Raw genomic sequence first — 24075 nt, forward strand, 5'->3', positions numbered from 1 at the left:
CAACAATTAAATCAGAACGAGTCACACAAAAACTTAAAGCTTATAGAAAAAAACAAAAGAGAAAATCTTAACAACCTTGGAGAAGGTAAAGATTTCTTACTACATCAAACAGGGGCGACTGGGGGGCTCAGCTGGTTGAGAATCTGACTCTTGATTTCGGCTCAGTTCATGACCTGGAGATCATGGGGTCCAGGGCTCTGTGATAAGGTGGAGCTCGCTTGACATTCTCTCTCCTTTTCCCTCTGCCCCTCCCCCTACTTTTCAACATGCACACACACACTCTCTCTCTCTTAGAAAAACAAAACAAAAGAAGATAGGACATCAAACAAACCACAGAAGAAAAAAGTTATAAAATGGGATTCATATAAAAATAAATTAATAACTTCTGCTGTTTAAAGGTTACCATTAAGAAAATGAAGAAAACAAGTCACATACATCGAATAATGGACAGGTGTGCAGAATGAAGAATTCCTGCAATTCACTAATAAGAAGATGATCAAATTTAAAATGGGCAAACAACTGAATACACTTCACCAAAAATAAAAAAACGAAAGAATGGCCAATTAGCACAAAAAGGTACTCAAAATATTGCTAATCATAAATAAAATGCAAATTAAAACCACACTGAAATAACACTGTACTTTCTTTATACGGGCTAAAATTAAAGACTATCAACATAAAACTCTGCTGAGAATGTGGAGCAACTGGAATTCTCATACACTAACAGGAATGTGAATTGTTATAATCACTATGAAGATCATTTTGCCAGTTCCTTATAAAGTTTAACTACACTTATACAACCCAGAAGTTCCACTTCTGAGTATATATATATATATATATTTTTTTTTTTTTTTTTTTTTTTTTTTTTAATTGGAGGGGAAGGGCAGAGGGGAAGAGAAAGAATCCTAAGCAGGCAACACATCTGGCACAGAATGCAATGTGGGGCTTAATCACAAGAACCTGAGATCATGACATGAGCTGAAATCAAGAATCTGATGCTTAACTGACTGAGCCATCCAGGTGTCTCCACTTCTGAGTATTAGCTAAGAGCAACGGGGAAAAAAAAATCATGTTCACATAAAAATTATTTATAATTCAAAAGGTAAATGGATAAATTGTTATATAGGCATGTAATGGAACACAACAATAAAAATGAACCACTAACAGAACATGAATCTTAAAAGGCATTATGCTTGGTAAAGGAAGCCAAACACAGAGAACTGAGACTGTGAGACACCATTCTTACATAATTATAGAATGAACCAGACTAATCTATTGTGAGATCGGTGATTTCCTAGAGCCCAGGATAGGGTGGGGGGGTACTGGCAGTAAAGGGACATGACAGAATTTTCTGGGTGATAATTGTGTAGGTTACATAGGTGTGTACACATTTGTCCATACCTATGTATAGGTGCATTTTAATGTTTGTAAACTATACCTCTAAAAAACTGATTCAAAACAAAATAAAACAAAAACCAACCAAATATAAAACAAAGCATTCTAGAATACTGGCTTTGGTATAAAGAAGAGATCTTTAAAAGTCCTAAGGAGCTTTCTCAAACCACACATATTTAGCTATTTAACCTTCTTACCTTGGAATCTGAGATACTTGAGGAACTAGAGTAATTTGAAAACAAAACAAACCTAAACCTCAGAGTGACTATACATCCAACTCTTCCTTCAAATATTGACCATTTAAACTACGTAGATAGAAAGGAGTGCCAAAATATTACTAAACACTGATTCAAGGTGGAACTTGCTGATAAACTGTTATATAAAAGTACTATAATATGAGCAAAGTGTTTATTTTAGAATACCCAAATTTTTTCTTTGGATTGAGTAGAATTTACATGGAATAAAACTACTCAGTTATAGTATACCAGTCAACGAATTCTGCCAAATACATACATACAATCAAGTAGCTCCCCCTCTGCAGTGACTGGACCAATGATTTACTTTCTGTCACTTTGTTTTTTCCTTTTCATGAGTTTTAATAAGCAGAATCATAGTTTCTTATGTCTCACTTCTTTCATTTACCATATCGCTTTTCAGATTTTTCCACAATGTTGCATGTATCAATAGTTCATTACTTTTTACTGCTGAGTATTATATTCCATTGAATGGTTATACCACACTTTGTTTATCCATTTACCTGTTGATGGACATTTGAGTTGTTTCCAGTTTTGGTTATTATGAACAAAACTACTATAAACATTCAAGTACAAGTTTTGTGTGTTTTTACAGGAGTGGAATTACCAGTATCTATGGTAAGTACATGTTTAAGTCATAAGAAATTCATAAAGTTTTCTAAAGTAACTGTTCATTTTGTATTTCCATCACTCTTCTGTGAGAGATCTAGCTATTTCACATCTTCACCAACTCTTGGTATGGTCAGTCTTTTTAGTTTTAGCTATTCTTACACATGAGATATAGAATCTCATTGTGAGTTGAATTTGTATTACTTTATACCTAATAATTTACTGAACATCATTTTTTAAGGGTAGGGACCCAGCTTCCTATGGTTCTTCACTCTTGGCCTCTCTCACACTGAGCCCACAGATTTTTTTAAATTCCAGGATTCTTATTTAATAAAAAACTAAACCTTTATTTTAGTTACGCAAAAAAAAAAAAAAAAAAAAAGCAATTACAACTAATAATGCATGCACACAAAAACCTTGCAACTCTTTTTTTCATTTTGATCTCTTTCCTTCTTTCATACCTATGGCTGGACCCCAAATTCTCTTTCATCCCAAACTCCAAAAAGACCTTGTTTTACAGACTCAGACTTGGAAGGCTATGGTGTCTCTCACCCTTCTCTTCTTTCCATGCCTGCTCTCTCTCTTCCTATGATGTTTGCCTTCAGCTAGGTTCTCTGGCTACTCAAGTCCTGATGTGTATTATAAAGGTTCAGGTCCTGATGAGCCAAAACGAAATGCGCTTCATGTCACAGGAGAGAAGAGAAGCCCATGAGGGGATTCTCCTACCTGTGAGGCAAGAAGATGCTGTGAATACTCATCTCACCTTGCCATGCCAGCTTTCCAGACTGCCCTTAATGTATTCCCAGAAGGCACCAGGGCACTCTACAGTAGTGGATACACCCAAAAACCCAGGAGTTACTCTGGGTTATGGAATCATTTATAGCTAAATGAGCCCTAAGAAGTCCTCATCCTACATAGTCCTTGTGACAGTACTATTGAGTTTCTTTGCTAATATTAAGACACCTGAGTCAGATTTACTTTTCTCATGACTTTTTCTAAAGGTAAGTAAGGTGAACAACTACAATATGGTGTGACCTTGGTAGCTCTCTGTAGATCTTCCTGGACCTACCTATTTTCCTTTCACTTGACCTTGCTGCTAAAAAAAATTTTGGTAGAGTCAAAACACCAAAAAATACAATACCAATCCTGGAAATAAACCTACTCAACTTTTTCTGGAGCAGAGCCTCAACAGTTGTGGAGTCATAGAGGTCAGGAGCTCTCAGGGAGAGGGACACATCACAGTTGGGGAAAAGGAAGAAGAAATGGGATGTGGAGACCTTCAAGTTCAATTTATATGTCAAAGTTTGCCTGGGGGTCCTTATTCCCTCCTTTTCTCTACCTCCATTTCTGGATTAGTATCATAAGGAAAATGGTAGGCAAGTCACATATGTATCGTGAGCAACTGTGTGTGTGTGTGTGTGTGTGTGTGTGTGTATGTGTGTGTGTGTTTATGTAATTTAATTTTTTAAAAGTTTTTATTTAAATTCCAGCTGGTTAACATACAGTGTTAGTCTCAGGTACATAGTGATTCAGCATTTCTACACAACACCCAGTGCTTATCACAAGTAAACTCCTTTGTCCCTTCCCCTCCTATAACCATCAGTTTATTCTCTACAGTTAAGAGTCTGTTTCTAGTTTTGCCTTTATCTCTTTTTCCCTTTGCTTGTTTGTTTTGTATGCTATTTGTCTTTCTCTGACTTATTTCACTTAGGTTAATACTCTCTAGCTCCATCTATCTCATTGCAAATGGCAAGATTCCATTTTTTATGGCTGAGTAATATTGCATTGCATGCATGCATATATCCACCCCACTTCTTTATCCATTCATCAGTGGATAACATTTGGACTCTTTCCAAAATTTGGCTATTATTGATAACACTGCCGTGCACGTATCCCTTTGAATTAGTTTTTCTGTGTTCGTTGGCTGAATACCTAGTAGTTCAATTGCTGGATCATAGGGTAGTTCTATTTTTAACTTTTTGAGGAACCTCCACACTGTTTTCCAGAGTGGGTACACCAGTTTACATTACCACCAACAGTGCAAGAGGGTTCCCCTTTATCCACATCCTTACCAACATCTGTTGTTTCCTATGTTGTTGATTTTAGCCATTCTGACAGGTGTGAGGTGATACTCCATTGTAGTTTTGATTTGCATTTCCCTGATTATCAGTGATGTTGAGAAGCTCTTCATGTGTCTATTGACCATCTGTATGTCTTCTTTGGAGAAATGCTCATGTCTTCTGCCCATTTTTTCTAATTGGATTATTCATTTTGGTGAGTTTTATAAATTCTTTTTTTTTTTTACTTTTAAAATTTTGTTTTTGCTTTATTTGTGGCTGTGACTTAAAAAATAATTAAAAGGTTTTTTGAATACATTATAATGAATATTATAGAGCATCCTTCAATTGGAATTGAATTGAATTGAATCGGAATTCCTTCAATTGGAATACACGTAGATACTAAAAACTGGTTGTATTTGATGTAGTGTCAGTGCACAAAGTTTGTATTATCTATATTAAGTGAAATATCTTTAAAGGTACAGTTGTTTCTGTAGAGCAATAACATCTTCTGATATTTTTTGAAGTTCTTATTGTCAGCAGCAGCTACCAACTTCATTAACACAGTTAAGGATCTTAAAGTAATCTTTAACACATTTACATCAAATTTCACAGTCTAAGTCATTATCTGTGTTATATTAACCAGAACTTTATATGTTGGCATTCCCGTTCATGAACATTTGGAGGCAGCCAGTCTTTCTCAATTAACCCAAAGCAAATTTACTAAAGTTTTAGTTCTGTGTATTTTACTATACTCAAATTCTTTGGATACTGGTTATATGCTTTCATATATTAACTACTATACTTACAGAACATGATAATGGAGTTTACCATGAATTCAAATGAGATTAATTAAATTTTTCTCCAATTCCTACTTTATGCAAAGTAATGTGGAGAATGATGGTGGTTATGGTGAAGGATTGGGTACAAAGAGGTAGGGATTTGAGACAAAGTTCTCCCCTGCCTACTATTAGTATAAAAAGACTCTCATCCAAGGAATTTAACTAAAACTATGTGTTTACAAATCTTTTATTTTTTTTAGTGCAGAAAATCCCTTCATAGGCCAGGTTAAAAAGAAAAAGGAAAGGAAAGAGATAAGGGCACAAAAAAGTAGCAAAAGAAAAAAACCTAAGATTGTATCATAATTAGGATTGTGTGTTGGGGCCAGAGAGAGGGGCAGAGAGAGGGGAAGAGAGCGAGAAAGAGAATTTGCTAGTAAACATTTTGGATACTAACCCATTATCATATACGTCATTTGCAAATATCTTCTCCCATTCTATAGGCTGCCTTCTAGTTTTGTTGACTGTTTCCTTTGCTGTACAGAAGCTTTTTATTTTGATGAAGTCCCAAGAGTTTTGCTTTTGTTTCTCTTACCTCAGGAAACATATACAGAAGGAAGCTGCTATGTCTAATGTCAAAGAGGTTACTGCTTGTGTTTTCCCTTAGGATTTTTATGCTTTCAAGTCTCATATTTATGTCTTTAATCCATTTTTAATTTATTTTTTGTATGGTGTAAGAAAGTGGTCCAGTCTCATTCTTCTGCATGTTGCTGTCCAGTTTTCCCAACACCATTTGTTGAAGAGACTGTCTTTTTCCCATTGCATTTTCTTTCCTGCCATCAAGACTAATTGACCATATAGTTCTGAGTTCCCTTCCTAGTTTCTATCCTGTTGCATTGATCTATGTCTGTTTTTGTGCCAGTACCATATTGTTTTATTACCACAGCTTTGTAATATAACTTGAAGTCCAGAATTGTGATGCATCCAGCTTTGCTTATCTTTTTCAAAGTTGTTTTGGCAATCTGGGGTCTTTTTGGTTCCATACAAATTTTAGGATGGTTTCTTCCAGCTCTGTGAAAAATGCTTGTGGTATTTTGATAGGGATTACATTAAATGTGTAGATTGCTTTGGGTAGTAAGGACATTTTAACAATATTTGTCCTTCCATGAGCACGGATGTTTTTCCATTTCTGTCATCTTTAATTTCTTTCATGTGTGTTTTATAGTCTTTGGAGTACAGGTCTTTCAGCTCTTTGCTTACTTTTACTCTGATGTACCTTATGGTTTTGAATGCAATTGTAAATGGGGATTGATTTCTTGATTTCTTTTTCTGCTGCTTCATTACTGGTATATAGAAATGCTACAGATTTTTGTATATTTTGTATCCTGTGACTTTACTGAATTTGTATATCAGTTCAGGCAATTTTTTGGTGGTCTTTCAGGTTTTCTATATAGAATATCATGTTATCTGCAAATAAAGTTTTCTTTTTCCTTACCAATTAGGACGCCCTTATTTCTTTTCATTGTCTGATTGCTTTACTTCTTTTCATTGATTGCTTGGACTTCCAGTACTATGTTAAATTAACAGTGGTGAGAGTGGACATCCCTGTTAAGTTCCTGACTATACAGGAAAAATTCCGTTTTTTCCCATTATGATGTTAGTTATGGGGTTTTTATATATGGCCTTTCCTACATTGAGGTATGTTCCCTCTAAACCGATTTTGTTGAGGGCTTTTATCATTAATGGATACTGTGCTTTGTTAAATGTTTTTGCTTCTACTGAAAAGATCAAAGGGTTCTTATCCTTTCTTTTATATTAATGTGGCGTATCATGTTGACTGATTTGTGAATATTGAATCACCCTTGCAAACCCAGGAATAAATCCCACTTGACTGTGGTGATTGATTTTCTTTTTAATGTATTGTTGGATTCAGTTTGCTCTTATTAAGTCCTACTGGTTGTTAGAACTTGCAAAGTTTGGCCCTTCTGGTTTTCAAAGCCAAATGTTAAAGGGATTTGTCTTCCCAGTGTGACAAGTCTGTTTCTCTCCCTTATCCTCAGCAAATGGCATATTGAAATTTATATTTTTGGGTAAATTTTGTTGTGTTCCTTTAAAAAGTACTGTACTTCATTCTGGCATTTGTTAAATTATGTAGGACCATCCTGGTGCTTTGAAGGCTTCATTTTAAGCTTTTTATGTCAGGTACAGAGTAGTATTCATTCTAGGTATAATTTAGCCCCAAAATTAAGGTGATACTTTTCTGAGGATTCTATCTGTTGCTCTTTGCATTGCAACATCTTTCTATTCCTGCTGGTGTGGATGCAAACTATTCCTAGCCCTATATGACTTCTGAAAATTGCCTGACCTTCTGCTTTCCAGTAATTCTTTCCTCAACCTTGTGCAGGTTTGGCAACACAATGTCAGATCACTATTCAGCCAAAGATTAAAGGTGACCCCTCTACCAATCTCCAGAACTTTCCCTCTGTGCAGTGTTCTTTCTGGTAATCTGTCCAGCAAATTTTAGCCATCTTAGCCTCCCTGAACTCCAATTTCGGTTTCCTCAACTCAGTGAGACTGCTTTATCTGAATCCCGCCTCCCTGCACTATAAAAACTACCTGTAGGTGGTAAACAGGAATAACCGTAGGGCTCATCTTGTTTCCTTTTTTCTGTTCAACTGCCTGCTGGCCAATGTCTAAAAAAGTTATTTTGTCTATTTGATTTTCTAATTTTTTAATACTGGAAGGGCTATTTCCATAGCAGTTCATCCTTCAAAGAAACAATTAGAAATCCACTAAATACTGAATATTTGAACTTCTGACTTAGTAATTCATAATGATGATAAATGGCCCTTTCTTATACATTAAAATGAAAGGAAATGGAATTGTACATCATTTGCTTAGCACAATGAAATAATTTGTACTTTTAAATCCATTTACTGCTTAATAATAGGATTCTCAAAGCCAATAAACCTAGGCATAGTATTGACAAGATCAATAGTTTTCATATGTGGCAAAATCTTAATCTCCTATAGAACTTAAAAAAAAAAAATCAGGTATTGGCCTCTATACCTCTGAATTGAGAATTTAAGAGTCCAGGCAGATACACATTTTTTCAAAAGTTCCAAAGGTGATTCTGATAAATAGTCCTTATTACAAACTATTATTCACTAGTTTTCTAGATATTATAATTTTGAATAAGTTACTGACCAAAAGAAAAAGTAACCATACCTAATTCTGAATACCATATACAAAAAAAAGCAATCATAATAATTTAAAAAATAAGATTTTCATCACTAATTATATAAAGCAACTGTGAATCATTCACAAAGAAACTCACAGAGCAACTATGTATCAGACAAAATGTACCAGACATATGGATCACTGACAGCTACATATTTACATTCTAACATTTATTTGTCAACTTTTTCATTATTCTGGAAATGGACTGGTTTAAAAATTGGCTTTAAAATAAACCAGATTTCATGGGTGCCTGGGTGGCTCAGTGGGTTAGAGCCTCTGCCTTCGGCTTGGGTCATTATCCCAGGGTCCTGGGATCGAGGCCCACATCGGGCTCTCTGCTGGGCAGGGAGCCTGCTTCCCCTCCCCTCTCTCTGCCTGCCTGTGATCTCTGTCAAATAAATAGATAAAATCTGTAAAAAATAAATAAATAAATAAAATAAACCATATTTCAAAAATTAATAAAAGTATGAACTTAGCAATGCTATTATCATTAAGGTCATTTATTATTTTATATAAGAAATGCTTATATACAATCATTATTTTACATATAATACTACATAATATACATTTTATATTATTATTTCATTTATTCCTAAAAAGTAAGAAGTCACAATAATTATCCTGGTTAGTGAAAGTGTCAACTTACCTCTTTCACATTTGCATCATCAAAAAATACCCATTTGGAACTCTTGGTATGAAGAGCAAAGGCACAATAATGTCGGCTGGTGTAGCAGATCATACCAACTAGATGAAGTTCACTATTTTTGGCATTTTCATCAGTAACTCTATAAAAAAGCTGTTCAAAAAAATGAAAATGTATATTTAATACTGTATCTTTTAAAAAACAAGGAACAATAATTTGGTGAGTCAGGTATTTGACTATCTATGAAAAAATTTCTTATGCAAGCTTCCTTAATCCAATATTATATAAGTACAGAAAGTACCACTAAGATTGGACTGAACAGAATTATCATTAACTATTACTTACTATTAACTATAGCTATTAGCATTCCTCCAATAAAATGAATTCACTACAATTTAGTTCAGTAACCCAGTATCTTGACAATTTATATACATAAACTGGAAATGTGGGATAAATTACACAATTCCCAATAATTTTTCATTGAATCACATATTTGAACATACATTAAACATATTATCTGAAAGTTAATTATCTAAAAGTTTAATTATAATATAAACCAATCAAATATTAAGATGTTAATAAGCATATAGAGATCAGTGCTGTAGATGATTTTTAACCCACTGAGCCACCCAGGCGCCCCAACTGTAGATGATTTTTGACTCTTTACTTTTCTAGGTTAATATTTATATTTTGTCATTACCACACTCACATACACACACACACATCATTATCATCATTCTAGAGTGATACAAAACTAGAGCATGAGACAGTTTATAACTGAAAGTCATTCCCAGTCTATGCAAGAAAGGCATTCCAGTTAGCTCGATTTGATGAATTTTATCAGGATTATATCTGAATATTATTTCCTTTAGAAAGAAAATTTAGTTTTTAAAAACAAAGTGTGTTATAATATATGAATACGTTTATAATAATTTAAAAACAGAAAAGAGAATGAAAACAGCTGAGATACCCCAGGAAGATAAAGATGTGTTGCTAGATTCCGAACAACATCTTCGGTCAAGTCAGAATGTTCAGAATCCCATACTAAACCAATTGTAACAATCTCTGGGCAATTCATTAAAACACGGCGAATTTTTATTTTTTGGCCACAGTTACTCTAAAGAAAAACACAAAAGGCACATTTTGAAATTACTGAAATAGGTATACCATAAGTAATACCTTACAGTTTGTATTAAACAGTAACAACCTTCACATATATCAGAAAATTCTTTGCTCAGAATACTAAAATTCACTTTTATCCAGCTATTTGCTTAATTATTGATTAAATGGTAAGTTTGTTTTAATCAAAGTACTTTCCTTTGGTATTTTTAAAATCTGCTACAATAAGAATTCAATCTAAAAAAATGAGAAATAGAACACTGAATTCATTAATAATATTACATTAGAAAAGAATGGTACCATTTGTAGTGCTTATAATGAAAATAAAAAACTTTCTCTTTAAACAAATGATAGATTTCAGAACTTAAAAAAAAATAATCAGGAGGCACCTGGGTGACTCAGTCAGTTAAGTGCCTGACTCTTGATTTCAACTCAGGTCATGATCTCAGGATGGTTGAGATCAAGCCTCACCTAGGGCTCCATGCTCAGCAGGGAGTCTGCTTAACATTCTCTCTCTCCCTCTCCTTCTACCCCTCCCCTCCAGCCCTCCTTGCATGCACACGTGCACCCTCTTTCTCTCAAAAAGGAAAAAAAAAATCAGCATACACTAACTTAAATCCTTCACGAAAAGTTTTTAAAGAAATAGTGCTCAAACAGCTCACCTGGTATAAAGAGTTGCCTAAAATAATATTGAAAAAATAAATTCTTAAAATCAAGCCCATGTATAGTTAGTATTTACATGGTAATTTCTGAATATCTATTTTCAAATTTATAAACATAAAAGCACATTAATATTCTCCAAATTATACTTACAGGACATTTCCTATAGTCATCAGTTGTATTTGCTGCTTGCAGCAATTCTGCAAACATTTCAGGCTTAAAACGTTCATGCCTTTCCATCATTCTTTCTACCTCGTTGCTACAAAACAAAGGAGCAGTGTCAAATTTGTCCCTTGAACTTTAGAAAGATCTAACAAATTATGCATGAAGAATATTAAGTTATCAATATGGGTATTTTATATCTTAAAACAGGTTGTTTGAAAAATTAACCATAAAGTGAATTTTCGTAGAGTGAAAAATTATGAAATTTGGCAGGTTAACTTATGATGAAAAAAATTAGGTCAAGAACAAAAGAACACTAAATTTTACCATCGTTTGGAACTACATGAACGAGGTAATAAAATGATCCTAGTTCTGTCTGGAGGTAGTTCTAAGTCAAATGTTTCTTTTACATTATTATTTAACAAATAGGGACTTGAGTTTAAATTTTGGCCTAACAAGAAAAACAAATTGTTGGAAAGGCTTCCCCTCTGGCCTAAAGTTCTCAGAAACAAAGTTACCATTTTCAGCTAACAGAAGGCTCCTTTGCTGATTAATGCAGAAGTCAAAACCAAAACTATTTAGGTCAGGCTTATGCCTTATGCTAACCATTTCATTACAGCCTAGGCAGGATATCTGTGCCACTTTTTGTTTAGTCTATTTTAGAATCAAATTTTTATATAGCAAGGTATTAAGTATCTTTAAACAACTATTTAAACACTTCCAAAAAGATAGGTCATATAAGTTCAAACATCCTTACTACTTTCCATTCTAGATGCTCTGGTTCTGCTTAGTGGTAATATTAACTGTCTTAGAACTAGATATATTTTACAGTTCCATGGTTTAATATACAGTATTCAATAACAACTAAAAGCACCTATTCTTCTAAAACACTTCACAAGTATATTAGAAAGCACTAAATCTGATAAGCTTGTTCAAACTGTACATTTAAAATGATGTTTTTGTTAACATTACAAGTAATGATTTATGTGAAGCCTGGAATTCTGTAATTGGTATTCAATACTTATTATCAATACAAAGGTGATTATAGTTGACACTTAAACAACATGGGGTAAAGGGCACCAACCCTCACACAATCCAAAATCCGCATATAACTTCTGACACCCCCCTCAAAGTTAACTACTAATAGCCTACTATTAACTGGAAGCCTTACCAATAATAGTCAATTAACACACACTTCCTGTTATATGTATTATATACTGTATTCTTACCAAAAAAGCTGGAGAAAAGGAAATGTCATTAAGAAAATTATAAAGGGGACAATCAGATGGCTCGGTCAATTGAGTGTCTACTTGATCTCAGCACAGGTCTTGAACTCAGGGTTATGAGATCAAGCCCTGCACTGGGCTCCACAAACAGTAGGAAATCTGCCTGAGATTCTCTCTCTCCTTCTCCCTCTGCCCCTGCTTCTGCTTGCACATGCACGCTCTCTCTCTAAAATAAATAAATAAATCTTGAAAAAAAACTAAGGAAAATACAATACATTTACAGTAATGTACATTTATTATTGAGAAAAATCTGCATCTAAGTGGACCTGTGCACTTCAAACCTGTGTTATTGAAGGGTCAACCATAATTAGAGTTCAAAGTCTGGTTTCTTGCAATTGATGGTGTGGACCAGGAAGAGACTGATGGAGCTCCAACTCTTGTTACATAAGATACTGAATCAGAGCACTGTCATTTTATATAAGAGTTTCAGAGTAGACTTAAAATTTTACGGTTTCTAATGTGTGGCCTATCCTTGTTCAAACGCCATCCTACTTTTCATACAAAGTGAAAAAAAATGGATCTAAAATTGACTGAATTTTAGGGAATGGTTCCCTAAAACTATGCTCCCAAACTCTGGATATATTAAGACACTAAACACACTCAAATAATGAAATTGCTATTATTCAATAATCTTCAAGAAATATTGTGTCATATCCAAAAAAGCCAAGAAGTGTAATAATATAATGAAACCGATAAGCACCTGATATTTATTTTGCACAATGATAAAAATATTGGTACCATTTAGTAACTGTTATACTAATGTACTGATAATTATTGATCCATGTGTTATTTTTTATATCAAAATACCTATAAATATTTATGACTTTATTCAATGTTCCTATTAAATATTTATATTTTCAAATACCTATTCAAAAGTGTTTAAACTACTCTTATTATGTAAAGTCTAGGGATCTTTTTGGATCCCTAACTCACTAATGTTTCATGAGCAGGGAAGGAGGGGACAGGCAAGCTGGCAAATTTTTATTTCAGGTGAATGTTGAGGCTTTAAATGCAATAAATCTAATGGAGAATTAATTTCACCTTTTCTTTCTTTTCTCCTTACCCTGGCTTCCATCACCATGAAGGGACATGGAGATGAAGGGAAACACTGTTACTACAAAGATAACACCTTAGCAAAAATGAAGAAATCACATGCAACTCCATTTAACACTGAACTTGTTGTCATTTTAAGGTCTCCTTTGCAATTCCCAAAACTTGCTATAAACATAAAGAGACACAAATTTTGACTAATATTTGGAAATTTCATCAAGTATATGTTTCTGACCAAATCAGAAACAGCTAGCTGAGCTGGACATCACTCAGCACCTCTGATGGTTGCGTATTTTCAGGTCTAAGACAGAGAGCTGATATTCACATACATTATTGTTCTATAAAATAAATGCTCAATGTGGTAAACATGCTTTAACAGGCTCTCACCATAGGGCTGTTGTAGAAATGTACCGCACAAATTCTGTAAAAGGCAGAGGATCTGATGATGCTCCACAGCTGCAACACACACACTACAGGGAAGAACATATGTTTGATTGATCAACCATAAAACATAAATATAATACTATGTTACATATATTTAAATATGTTACATATTATACATATATAAACGTATGCAAACAGAGTAACTAATGAAGTGGTTGAGCCATCTCACCTGTTCATACAGCGTCATAGCAAACTTCTGGTGAGTGATACAAGATTTAGAGGTACACATGTCTGCATCTCTGCTTGGCACTATATGGAAATGAATCCTCTCCAATATATTTTCCTAATTTAAAAAATTAAATGACAAATGAGTTGTGAAACTTACAGATGACACTATACAATATAACTCTTTTAAACTTTACAAATTTAAGAATCTTTTTAAGGGGCTGCCTGAGTGGCTCAGTTGTTAAGCGTATGCCTCTGGCTCAGGTCATGATCCCAGGGTCCTGGGACCCTGCTCAGGGTCCTGCTCCCTGCTCGGCAGGAGGTCTGCTTCTCCCTCTCCCACTCCCCCTGCTTGTGTTCCCTCTCTGTCAAATAAAAAAAATAAAATCTTTACCAAAAAAAAAAGAATCTTTTTAAGATTTTTTCAAAGTGTTAAATTGAACAGTGTCATACATACTGTCAGCTTTTCAGCTTTCCTCTTTAATCAACCCTTCAAATGCTGTTCAATTACTCACCTTTTGTAGCATTAGCTCTTAAAAAAATTTAATGAAAGAAACATTATAACATTATTTTAATAAATATTTTAAAAGTCCTTTAAAAGCAATTCATGGTGGCTAACATCTAGAATTTAATATTAGAAAACATAAGTTTCCTATGTTTCCAGCATTCTTACATTAAGAAAAGCAGTTATTCTTTCAAAAATCCTACTTGGAACATTTTTATAGTCTCTATAACTCACATTAAAAATAGCAATCATAAAGGTTTACAATACCTACACTAACATCCTAATGCAAGGAATCTGTCCGGCAAACAAATTTCATATGAAATTTCAAATTCGTAATACAGATCAATAAGGAGTATTTATTTAACAAGTAATCCTTCTTTATGGGTTGCAAAGTTTATCCAATGGATTCTTTTTTTTTTTTTCTTTCAAGATTTCTTTTATTTATTTGACAGAGAGAAAGACTGCAAGATAGGGAACACAAGCAGGGGGAGTGAGAGAGGGAGAGGGAGAGAGAGAAGCAGACTTTTCACAGATCAGAGAGCCCAACACCAGGCTCGATCCCAGAACTCTGGGATCACAACCTGAGCTGAAGGCAAAGCCTTAATGACTGAGTCACCCAGGCACCCCTCCAATGGATTCTTTTAATTAGCTAACTTACCCGTCTTCTGCCCTAGGAAATTTAAAAGCATTCAATTATTTAAGCCTAAATTTCTAGATAGTCCATGAATTATCATATCACTTATTAGTACATTTCATTTAAATGAAAATAAACTACAAAGTTTGGTATTGTACAAAATATATTTATATTTTAAGTGATGGATCAATTAGAAACATGAAATATGAACATATTTTATGACTATGTGTGCTGTTTTTGAAACATTTTAATCAACAAGAAAAGTATGCTAAGCAGTGCACTAGTCAAAGAGCTTTGCATCTGTCCAAGGAAACAGTAAAGATGATCATTAAGGAAATAACAACAGGGGCACCTGAGTAGCTCAGTCAGTTAAGTGGCCGATTCTTGATATCAACTCAGGTCATGATTTCAGGGTCCTGGTATCAATCCCTGTTTCGGGCTCCACACTCAGCAGGGGGTATGCTTGTGGATTCTCTCCCCCTCACCCCCGCCTCAGCCTCTCCTCCCACTTGTGTATGTGTGCAAGTGTGAGCACACACATGCACACATTCTCTCTCTCAAATAAATTTTTAAAAAAATGAGAATAACCTATAAATGCCAATTTACTATCTACAGATAGTAAATTCTACAGAAATCCAGTGAATTTAAAAGACATACTTCAGGAATAGAACAACCTACATTAGGAGGGAAAATTATAGGAGGAAATAAAGAGGTAAACTGGAGTTTAACTGTAAATGGCCTTAAATGTCAGAAGAGTCCAGACTGGAGTCACAAGAATATCTGAAGGGCAAAGATTAATCTGAAGAAAATTTTATTAATCCGTTGGCCACTAAGAAACACTGTTAAGGGGATAGGCTGAAAGGATACAAGAAAGGAGGCTTAAATAATGCTGAGAGTAAGGGCCCAAACTATTAAGAAGTGGTTTGAGGAAAACAATGTGTCAAGGAAAACAAAAGATTTTCTGATGAAAGAATGAATAGAATTTTTAAATAGATATAAGACTATGAAAAAAAGTTTACCTCTTTAAATATAAGTAACATCTGCAACATTGACACATTTAATAATCAACACATATTTTAGAAGGTATGTATGGTTTAGTTACTATTCAAAGGAATGCTCTACGTATCAATATGGTGGTAAAACAGAGACTTGGAACATCAACCCCAGTTAATGATTCTCAATCCAGAGTGAGATGTATAGCAGAACAGCTGCCCCGATAGCTGCCCACCAAGCTCCTCTTCTCTCCCAAAGAGAATCATTGTATGTAATGAGAAATGCTACTGCTGGGAATGCATTATTGCACATATCAACACTGTGGAGGCAGAATACTGACTTAAGTGACATAATTCATGTTTAATAAATGTTTTTTTCTAATAAATAAATTTTAAAATATTCCAGGGGTCTAATAGCCAATAAAAATGACAGCAGCACAAATAACCAAAATCAAAAGTCATGAGATTTAAACTAAGCTCTGAAGGGCAGGTAAGACATGGATCCAGGGAGCAGTTATGATTTGTTTCCATTGTTAGAAATTTATGTTTAATTAACCTTGAAATTCATATCATTTAAGGAAAACAAGCTACTGTCCTGATTTAAGAATTATCCAAAATACTTACAAAGCACTCTGCAGCATCATCCATAAGGCCCAACTGAAATCGCTGCTCATCTTTGAAGCTCTCTGCTAGAGCGTGCCTTATGTTATCCGAGGGAAGTGCTTTTTCTCGACTGTGTTGAAACTGCGCAAATATATTCTGGGGAGCAACAAGTACATCAGTAAGTGTAAAGCCAACCACTAAAGAAACATGTCAGTAACTTCATTATAACACAGTGAAACTTACAGCTATACCCAGAAACTAGTAGTCTTTTGCTCTAAAATTCCATATAAAGATTATTTGTCTCAGTAATGTACAGAAATGGTTGCCTCAGCCTCGAAATCAAATGTTAGTGTGCACAGAATTCTCAGTTCCCATCCTCGAGGTTTCTAATTGAATATGCTGAAGTGAGGACAATTTTTAACCATTTCCCAGCTCATTCTGATCTAAACTGTTTAAGGAAGAGTTCTGAGATAAGCTGCTATAAGTCTAAAAGTATGCTATAAGGAATTAAAATTATGTTAACCAAAAATAAATACATAATCGCATAAAAATTAGTAGGAACTCACTAGTCTTTTAAAAAAAGTAGCTTGGGGCACCTGGATGGCTCAGTTGGTTAAGCATCTGCCCGTCTGCCTTCAGCTCTGGTCATGATCTCATGGTTCTGGGATTGAACCTGGCATCAGGCAGGAGTCTGCTTCTCCCTCTCCCACTGTCCCTCCCCTGATTCCTTCTCTCTCTCTCTCAAATAAATAAATAAAATCTTAAAAACAAAAAACATAGCTTAAATGAACTTTAATAATTTTTTTCCTTCCTAAATAAACCCCAGAAAATTACAAACCCTGGTTTAAAAATAAACAAACGTCAAATAACTTCAATACAATTAAAATTTCCCACTATTTAAATTTGCCTCTAAAAACTGACACTCTACAATTTGCATGAAGTCAGAAAAGATGAGCTATCCAGGCATCCCTGACTTTTAATTTTTAAAGAAAATTTTTTTTTCAAATTATCAGTTTTCCTCACTTAGAGCATTATTTCTAATCCAAGCCTAAGAAATACTGGAAACACTCAAGAATATGTGATTATAGGTGTTAATCTGGTTTTTCATTTTCCTTATTGAATCCAAATAAGATAAACTTTTTAATAAGTTCCAGTTTTATGACAATCATCTTAGGTGGGGGAAAGGCTTTCAGTGACAACCTACCAAATAAGGATTGGCCATATTAAATTCTTAATTAGTCTAAGGGGTATGTCACCTCAAAAACATTTTTTTTCCTCAGGTCAATATATGGTAGGGTAGGAAAACATTTTAAAAATCTGTTTCACTACTTCCAAAAAATGTACTTTATAAATAAATTAAAAATTGAAGAATAATGATGCTAAGTGATATTAGATATCCAGATCTATAATTTTCTAATTATAATTACAAAATGAAAAAATAAAAAAAAATTTTCAGATGTCATTGGTTATTCAGGTAATTAACTTTTCAAGATAATGCTTGAAATATTAATCCTATGCCTGAATGTCACTCATTTGTTATCTGTTTTCTGTTTAGTATATGTGAGGCACCTTCACTAGAAAACAGAAAAACCCTGCCCTCATGGGGCACACATTCTAGTTATAGTAAGGAGAAAGTAAGTAATTATATGGCATGTCAATCTGTGATAAAATAGAGAAAAATAAAGAAATAAAATACAAGAGAGAAAAATAAAGTATTATAAATAGAAATAGAGATACTGAGAGTAGGAAGGAGGTTAACTATTACCTAAGGTAGTCAGGGAAGGCCTTACTGATGTCCTCATTTGAAGACTGGCATAAAGGAAACAGGCTGTTAGCCACAAAAACATCTAGAAGAAAAGCACTGTAAACAAAAGGAATAATAATGAAAATAGTCAGAGATGGAAGCCAGCTCTGAGAAACTGCAGGAGGCAGCCAGTCTGGCTAAAGTACAGTATCTGAGACAGTGAGAGAGAGAGAGTGAGAGAGAGAGAAAATGTTTTGGACTAGTGTGGAGGCAGGCAGGTGATTGTGTAAGGCTATGAAAGATTCAGGCTAGAAATTTTAACTATATTCATTTTACAATTGGACAAAATATTCAAAATTGACTGTGGTGTAAATAAAATGTGATACTGTAATCTGATCTAAATTCATTCTTCATCCCCTAACAATAACCCTATTTTGCCAGTTTCTAAAAAAGAGAATATAAAATTGCCTTCTTTGATGATTTATATTCAGGAGTATAAATCAAAATAAAGCAGGAAAATGGCACTTTATTTTCTTGCATGTTTATATGTGTGTAAGAGTATTCAAGAATGTAAAAGAATGAAATATTTATCTCTGAAACATGTTAATAAAATTTTAAATTCTTGGGCAAATTTCAATGACATAAATGAGATGCTAATAGATACATGACTCCCTGTTTCTGCCTTTGCCTCTCTTCTATTTATTTCCATCCAAGTAGACAAAGAGATCTAGTCCAAACATTCTATCTAGTTAAAACAGATTATATCACTCTTCCACTCGAAACAATCCAGTAATCCTAAATTACTCAGGACAAAAAGCCAAGGACCTAACAAAGGTCTAGAAGGAACTACACAATATGGATTCCTGTTCCAGTTATTTATTGCTCCATAACAAACCACTGTAAAACTAAGTTACTAAAAATAACATTTATTATGATTACAAATCATTAATTTTGGTAAGGACAACTCAACGCTGCTCCATTAATTTTGGTAAATACAGCTCGACACTGGGACCTAGAACAATCTGAAGGCTGCTCACTTACACTGAACAGTTGATGCTGGTTGTTAACGCTGCCTGTCCACTTAGACTTCTGGTTTAGTTGCGGCTAACTTGGCTTCCTCACTTCATGACAGCTCACTCCCAAGAATGCCAGCCCAACAGACAGAGCCAGATGGAAATTTTATCATCTTTTCAAATCTAACCTAACCTCAGATGTCTGCAGTGTCATTTCTGCCATTCTATGTGGTGGGAATGAATCCTTAAGGCCAGTCCATATTCAAAGAATAGACTCCACTTTTTGATAAAAAGGGTGCAGAAGAGGGGCACGTGGGTTGCTCAGTTGGTTAGGTGTCCAACTCTAGATTTCAGCTCAGGTCATGAGCTCAGGGCTCTGAAATCAAGCCCCATGTCGGGCTCCGTTTTGGGCAAGAGAGCCTGTCTAGGATTGTCTCTCCCTCTCTCTCTCTCTGCCCCTCTCCTGCTCATGCTCTCTCTTTCTTAAAAAACAAAACAAAACAAAACAAAACTGCAAAGAATGTGCAGACATGTTTTACTTTATTTTTAAAGATTTTATCTATTTATTTATTTATTTCGAGCTCACGGGAGTTGGGGGGAGGGAGAATGGAAGAGAAAAAAACCTCAAGCAGCAGCCTGCTGAGCACGGAGCCCAAGGTGAAGCTCCTCAATGTCATGACACTGAGATCATGACCCCAGCCAAAAGTAAGAGTCTGACACTTAACCAACGGAATCACCCACACACCCCTGCAGACAGGTTTTAAATAACCACAACTCACCTTACTTCTGAGCTCACCTCTTATCAGTCTTCCCCTTACTCATAAAGCTTCTGACACCCAGGTTTCCTTGAATGTGTCACGTATGCCCACCTCAGGGTCTTTGCAGTTACTGTTTCCCTGCTTCCCTGGAATGCTTCACTCCATCATCTTTTCCAAGTAATGGTTTAAACTTTCCCAGTGAGGCTTTCCTGACTATTCAACACACTCTATTATTCCCTTTCCCTGATTTATTTTTCCCCCTTTGTAGTTACTACCATCTAACACACTTTATATTTTGCTTACTTGTTTTCTCCTCCCCTATAAGAATATAAGCTCCATGAGAACAGAGTTTTTATCACCTTGTTCACTGCTGTATCATAAGTAACCAAAGCAGTGCACAAAATTCAGTAGTAGTTCAAAATCCATTTCATAAAATGAAAAAAGAATTGTTCCAAAATAATGAAAAATGTAATATTCTTAATGTTTTTATACTACTTAGAATATTAATTTTAACTTTCTTTACATAAGAGTGGAAAAAAAATCCATACACTTGAATAAATCAACTTTAAGAATTCACCTTCAAAGCTCTAAGTCACTTGACAATGAACTTTAATTTCAAGTAAACTGACCAAATAAACTATCAAATAAAATTAAATTTTTGGCAAAACAATTAATAGTAATCTTCCATAACATTAAAAGGTTACCTTCAATGCACAAAATATGCAGGCATCTCCCTGACAAACATGTCCAGTTAGAACCCGCAAGCTTCTTCGGAATATATCCAATTGCCATAAAACCTAAAAAATTATAAGAAAGAAACAGTGAAGAAAGAAATACAGTAAGATTTTTCTCCCTATGACAAAAGACAGATTTGACTTAGACTGCAGAAGGCTAACAACTTATTTTAATCTCTTGTGCACAATCAGACATATATAAGCACTGAAACAGCAACTATGAAACTGCTATACACATGCAATAAATACATAAAAGAGGGATTTAGAAGGTATTCCTATTGATTCACATGTCAAAACTGACAGGCAGAGAGTTAAGAAAAAACTAATTCCTCAGTTAAGGATTTAATATGACCGGGAAACATGGGACACTGAATGGAGGTCTTGGCAGTGACATGAAAGAGGAAGTGATTATAATACTTGGAACAGACTGAACTTTAGGAAGGAAATATAATTGGAGTTGAAAGCCAGGGTGTATCAAATAAGGGTCAGTAAGTAACAGCCAGAAAAAAAGGTGAGCAGCGGTTTGTGTCCTTGTGTATTGAATGACAAGGCGGCCAGCTGTGTGGTAACAGGGGGACAGTACAGTAAAATGCATCAGTTAAGGAATAATATGAATATAATTTGCTGCAATTATCCATTCATCATTTGCTACTAAAAGAAAAAAGCAAACAAAAAACACTAAGTGTTTAAATAAAATCAGTCCAGTATTTAAAATCTAAAAAACTCTTAAAACTATAAAGTGAGGATAACTCTGCCTGCCTCATGGTGTTCTTGTAAGGATTAAACAATATGTACTACTATATAAAATGCTTAGAGGCGTGCCCAGTACATAACTGGAATGCAATGAACGCCAGCTGCTATTTATTGCCGCAATTACTATTACAACAAACAGACTTCCAAGTCTCCCTATATCTTTCAGTCATTTCCTCAAATAATATAACTTAGAAAATCTATTTATGATCTCTCATTTCTCCCAACTAGAAACAAAGATTAAGAAAAACAAATGATTTTAACAGATATCCTATATTTTCAATTACTCAATAACTAAAGGCCATTTCAGAATTTCCCTTTGAGAGTTGCTTTTCCTTAAAGAAAACTAATAGGATCCATTTATCTATTACAAATAATTCAGTGTTTTTGCAAAACACTTGAAAATGTCTAATAATTCTCTTGCATATCATACATATCTGATCATACCATAAAATATGTGACACTGGAATTCATTCATCTGTTAAGATGAAGACCAGGACTGCACAACCTTGGGAAGTAGCATAGCACTGTGCTTAGTAATACAACATTTGAAGGCCGACTGCCTGGGTATTAATTCTGGATTTATTGCTTATCAGGTCTTGGGTTGACTTAAGCAAAATATTTTCCGAAACTCAATTTTCTCATCAGTAAAATGAAGATTAAAGCAGTACTTATCCCTTTGGACTGTTGTAAGAATTAGATTAGAGAGAACATATAGTGTTCAGGTAAGTACCAACACAAGTAAGAACACAATAAATGCTATTTATTAAAGATTATAACTTTGCTTTTAACTTAGAGAATTTAAAACCATATCAAGTGTCATAACTACTTAATTATGGTTATGTCAGATAAAATATCTGACATAAAATTCTAAAATATTCAGAATATTTTAAAATTAATATTTAAAAGAGAATACCCTCCATAATCTGTTTATAAGGCCAGTGAAGTATCTCTTCAAATGTAACTGGAATGTTTTCTGAATTAGCAAAATGTTTAAGTTATACTGGATTCAAACTACAGAAAAAATAATATTTATGTAACTTTTCTATACATTATTTAGTATAATAGTTTATCCTCTCTTTTAACAAATCCATATCAAAAGTTATTCTAATTGTTAATTTTTATCCTACTTCATTTTAAAATATTGATTATAAACAACAAATGGGTAAACAAACAAATTGAAAAAAAAAATTAAGTAAAATCTTGCCATTTGCACCAACATGGATGGACTAGAGGACATAATGCCAAGTGAAATAAGTCAGTCAAAGAAAGACAAATATCATATGATTTTACTTATATATGGAATTTAGGAAACAAAAATGCACAAACAAGGAAAAAAAGAGCCAAACTAAAAAAAATTAAAAAAAAAAAAAGGACTCTTAAATAGTCTGGGGGATGGGTGAAATAGATAAAGGGGAAGAGTACTCTTATCCTGATGAACACTGAGAAATGTGCAGAACCGCTGAATCACTATATTGTACACCTGAAACTAATATAACACTGCATGTTATGCACTTGAATAATAAAAAGACAAGGGGAAAAAAGTGCTTAGAAATGTGAAGGTGTGTGTTGGGGGGGAAACCCCTGGGATAAATGAAAATGGAAATACAACTTTCCAAAATCTGTAGGATGCAGCAAAAGCAGCTCTGAGAAGGAAGTTCGTGGCAATATGGGCCTACCTCAAGAAACAAAAAAAGTTCAAATAAACAAACTAACTTTACATGTAAAGACTCTAGAAAAGAAGAACAAAGCCCAAAGTTAGTAGAAGGAAGGAAATAATAAAGGTCAGAGTAGAAATAAATGACACACTTAAAAAAAAGAAAATTAGAAAATAATAGTGAAACTAAAAGCTGGTTCTTTTAAAAGATAAAATCAATAAACTTCTCACCAATAAACTATCTCACCAGACTCATCAGGAAAAAAAGAGACAACCCAAATAGACAAAACCAGAAATGCAGGAGATGTTACAACTGACACTATATAAATACAAAGAATCTTAAGAGACTACAATAAATGATAGGCCAACAAACTGAAAAACCTAGAAAAAATGGATAAATTCCTAGAAAAAAACAACTTTCTAAGACCAAATCACAAAGAAATAGGAAATCTGAACAGAATGATTACAAGTAATGAAATTGAATCAGTAACTTAAAAACTTCCCCCAAACAAAAGTCCAGGATCAGACAGTTTCACAGGTGAATTCTACTAATCATTTAAAGAGTTGGTAATTATCCTTCTCAAATTACTCCAAAAAATTAAAGAGGAAGAAACACTTTCAAACTCATTTTACAGGGCCAACATTACCCTGATATCAAAAACAGGAAAGGAAAAGGAAAAGAAAAGGAAAAAGGAAAGGAAAAGAGAACAGAAGAGAGGAGAAGAGAAGAGAGGAGTGAGAGGGAAGGAGGGAGGGAGAGAGAAAGAAAGAGAGAATATAACAGACCAATATCCCCAATGAACATAGATATAAAAATCCTCA

The 24075-nt window shown here is 34.2% G+C and overlaps 1 protein-coding gene across 2 annotated transcripts in view; it reads right to left on the bottom strand.

The window, feature by feature from the left end:
* USP53 (ubiquitin specific peptidase 53) overlaps positions 1-24075 on the bottom strand; it is a 64988-nt gene that overhangs the window by 17415 nt on the left and 23498 nt on the right. The window contains exons 3-9 of one of the 2 annotated variants that reach the window (XM_032858687.1): positions 20817-20909; positions 16619-16753; positions 13868-13981; positions 13642-13724; positions 10910-11015; positions 9948-10094; positions 8981-9130 (exon numbers count right to left, since the gene is read on the bottom strand). In XM_032858687.1, coding sequence (XP_032714578.1) covers positions 8981-9130; positions 9948-10094; positions 10910-11015; positions 13642-13724; positions 13868-13981; positions 16619-16753; positions 20817-20909 — 828 coding nt within the window. The remainder of the gene's footprint in view (positions 1-8980; positions 9131-9947; positions 10095-10909; positions 11016-13641; positions 13725-13867; positions 13982-16618; positions 16754-20816; positions 20910-24075) is intronic. The other variant, XM_032858693.1, reaches the window with a different exon arrangement.

This window comes from Lontra canadensis, unplaced genomic scaffold, assembly GCF_010015895.1.
Source record: "Lontra canadensis isolate GAN:19392208 unplaced genomic scaffold, GSC_riverotter_1.0 scaffold1, whole genome shotgun sequence".
Lineage (NCBI taxonomy): Eukaryota > Metazoa > Chordata > Mammalia > Carnivora > Mustelidae > Lontra > Lontra canadensis.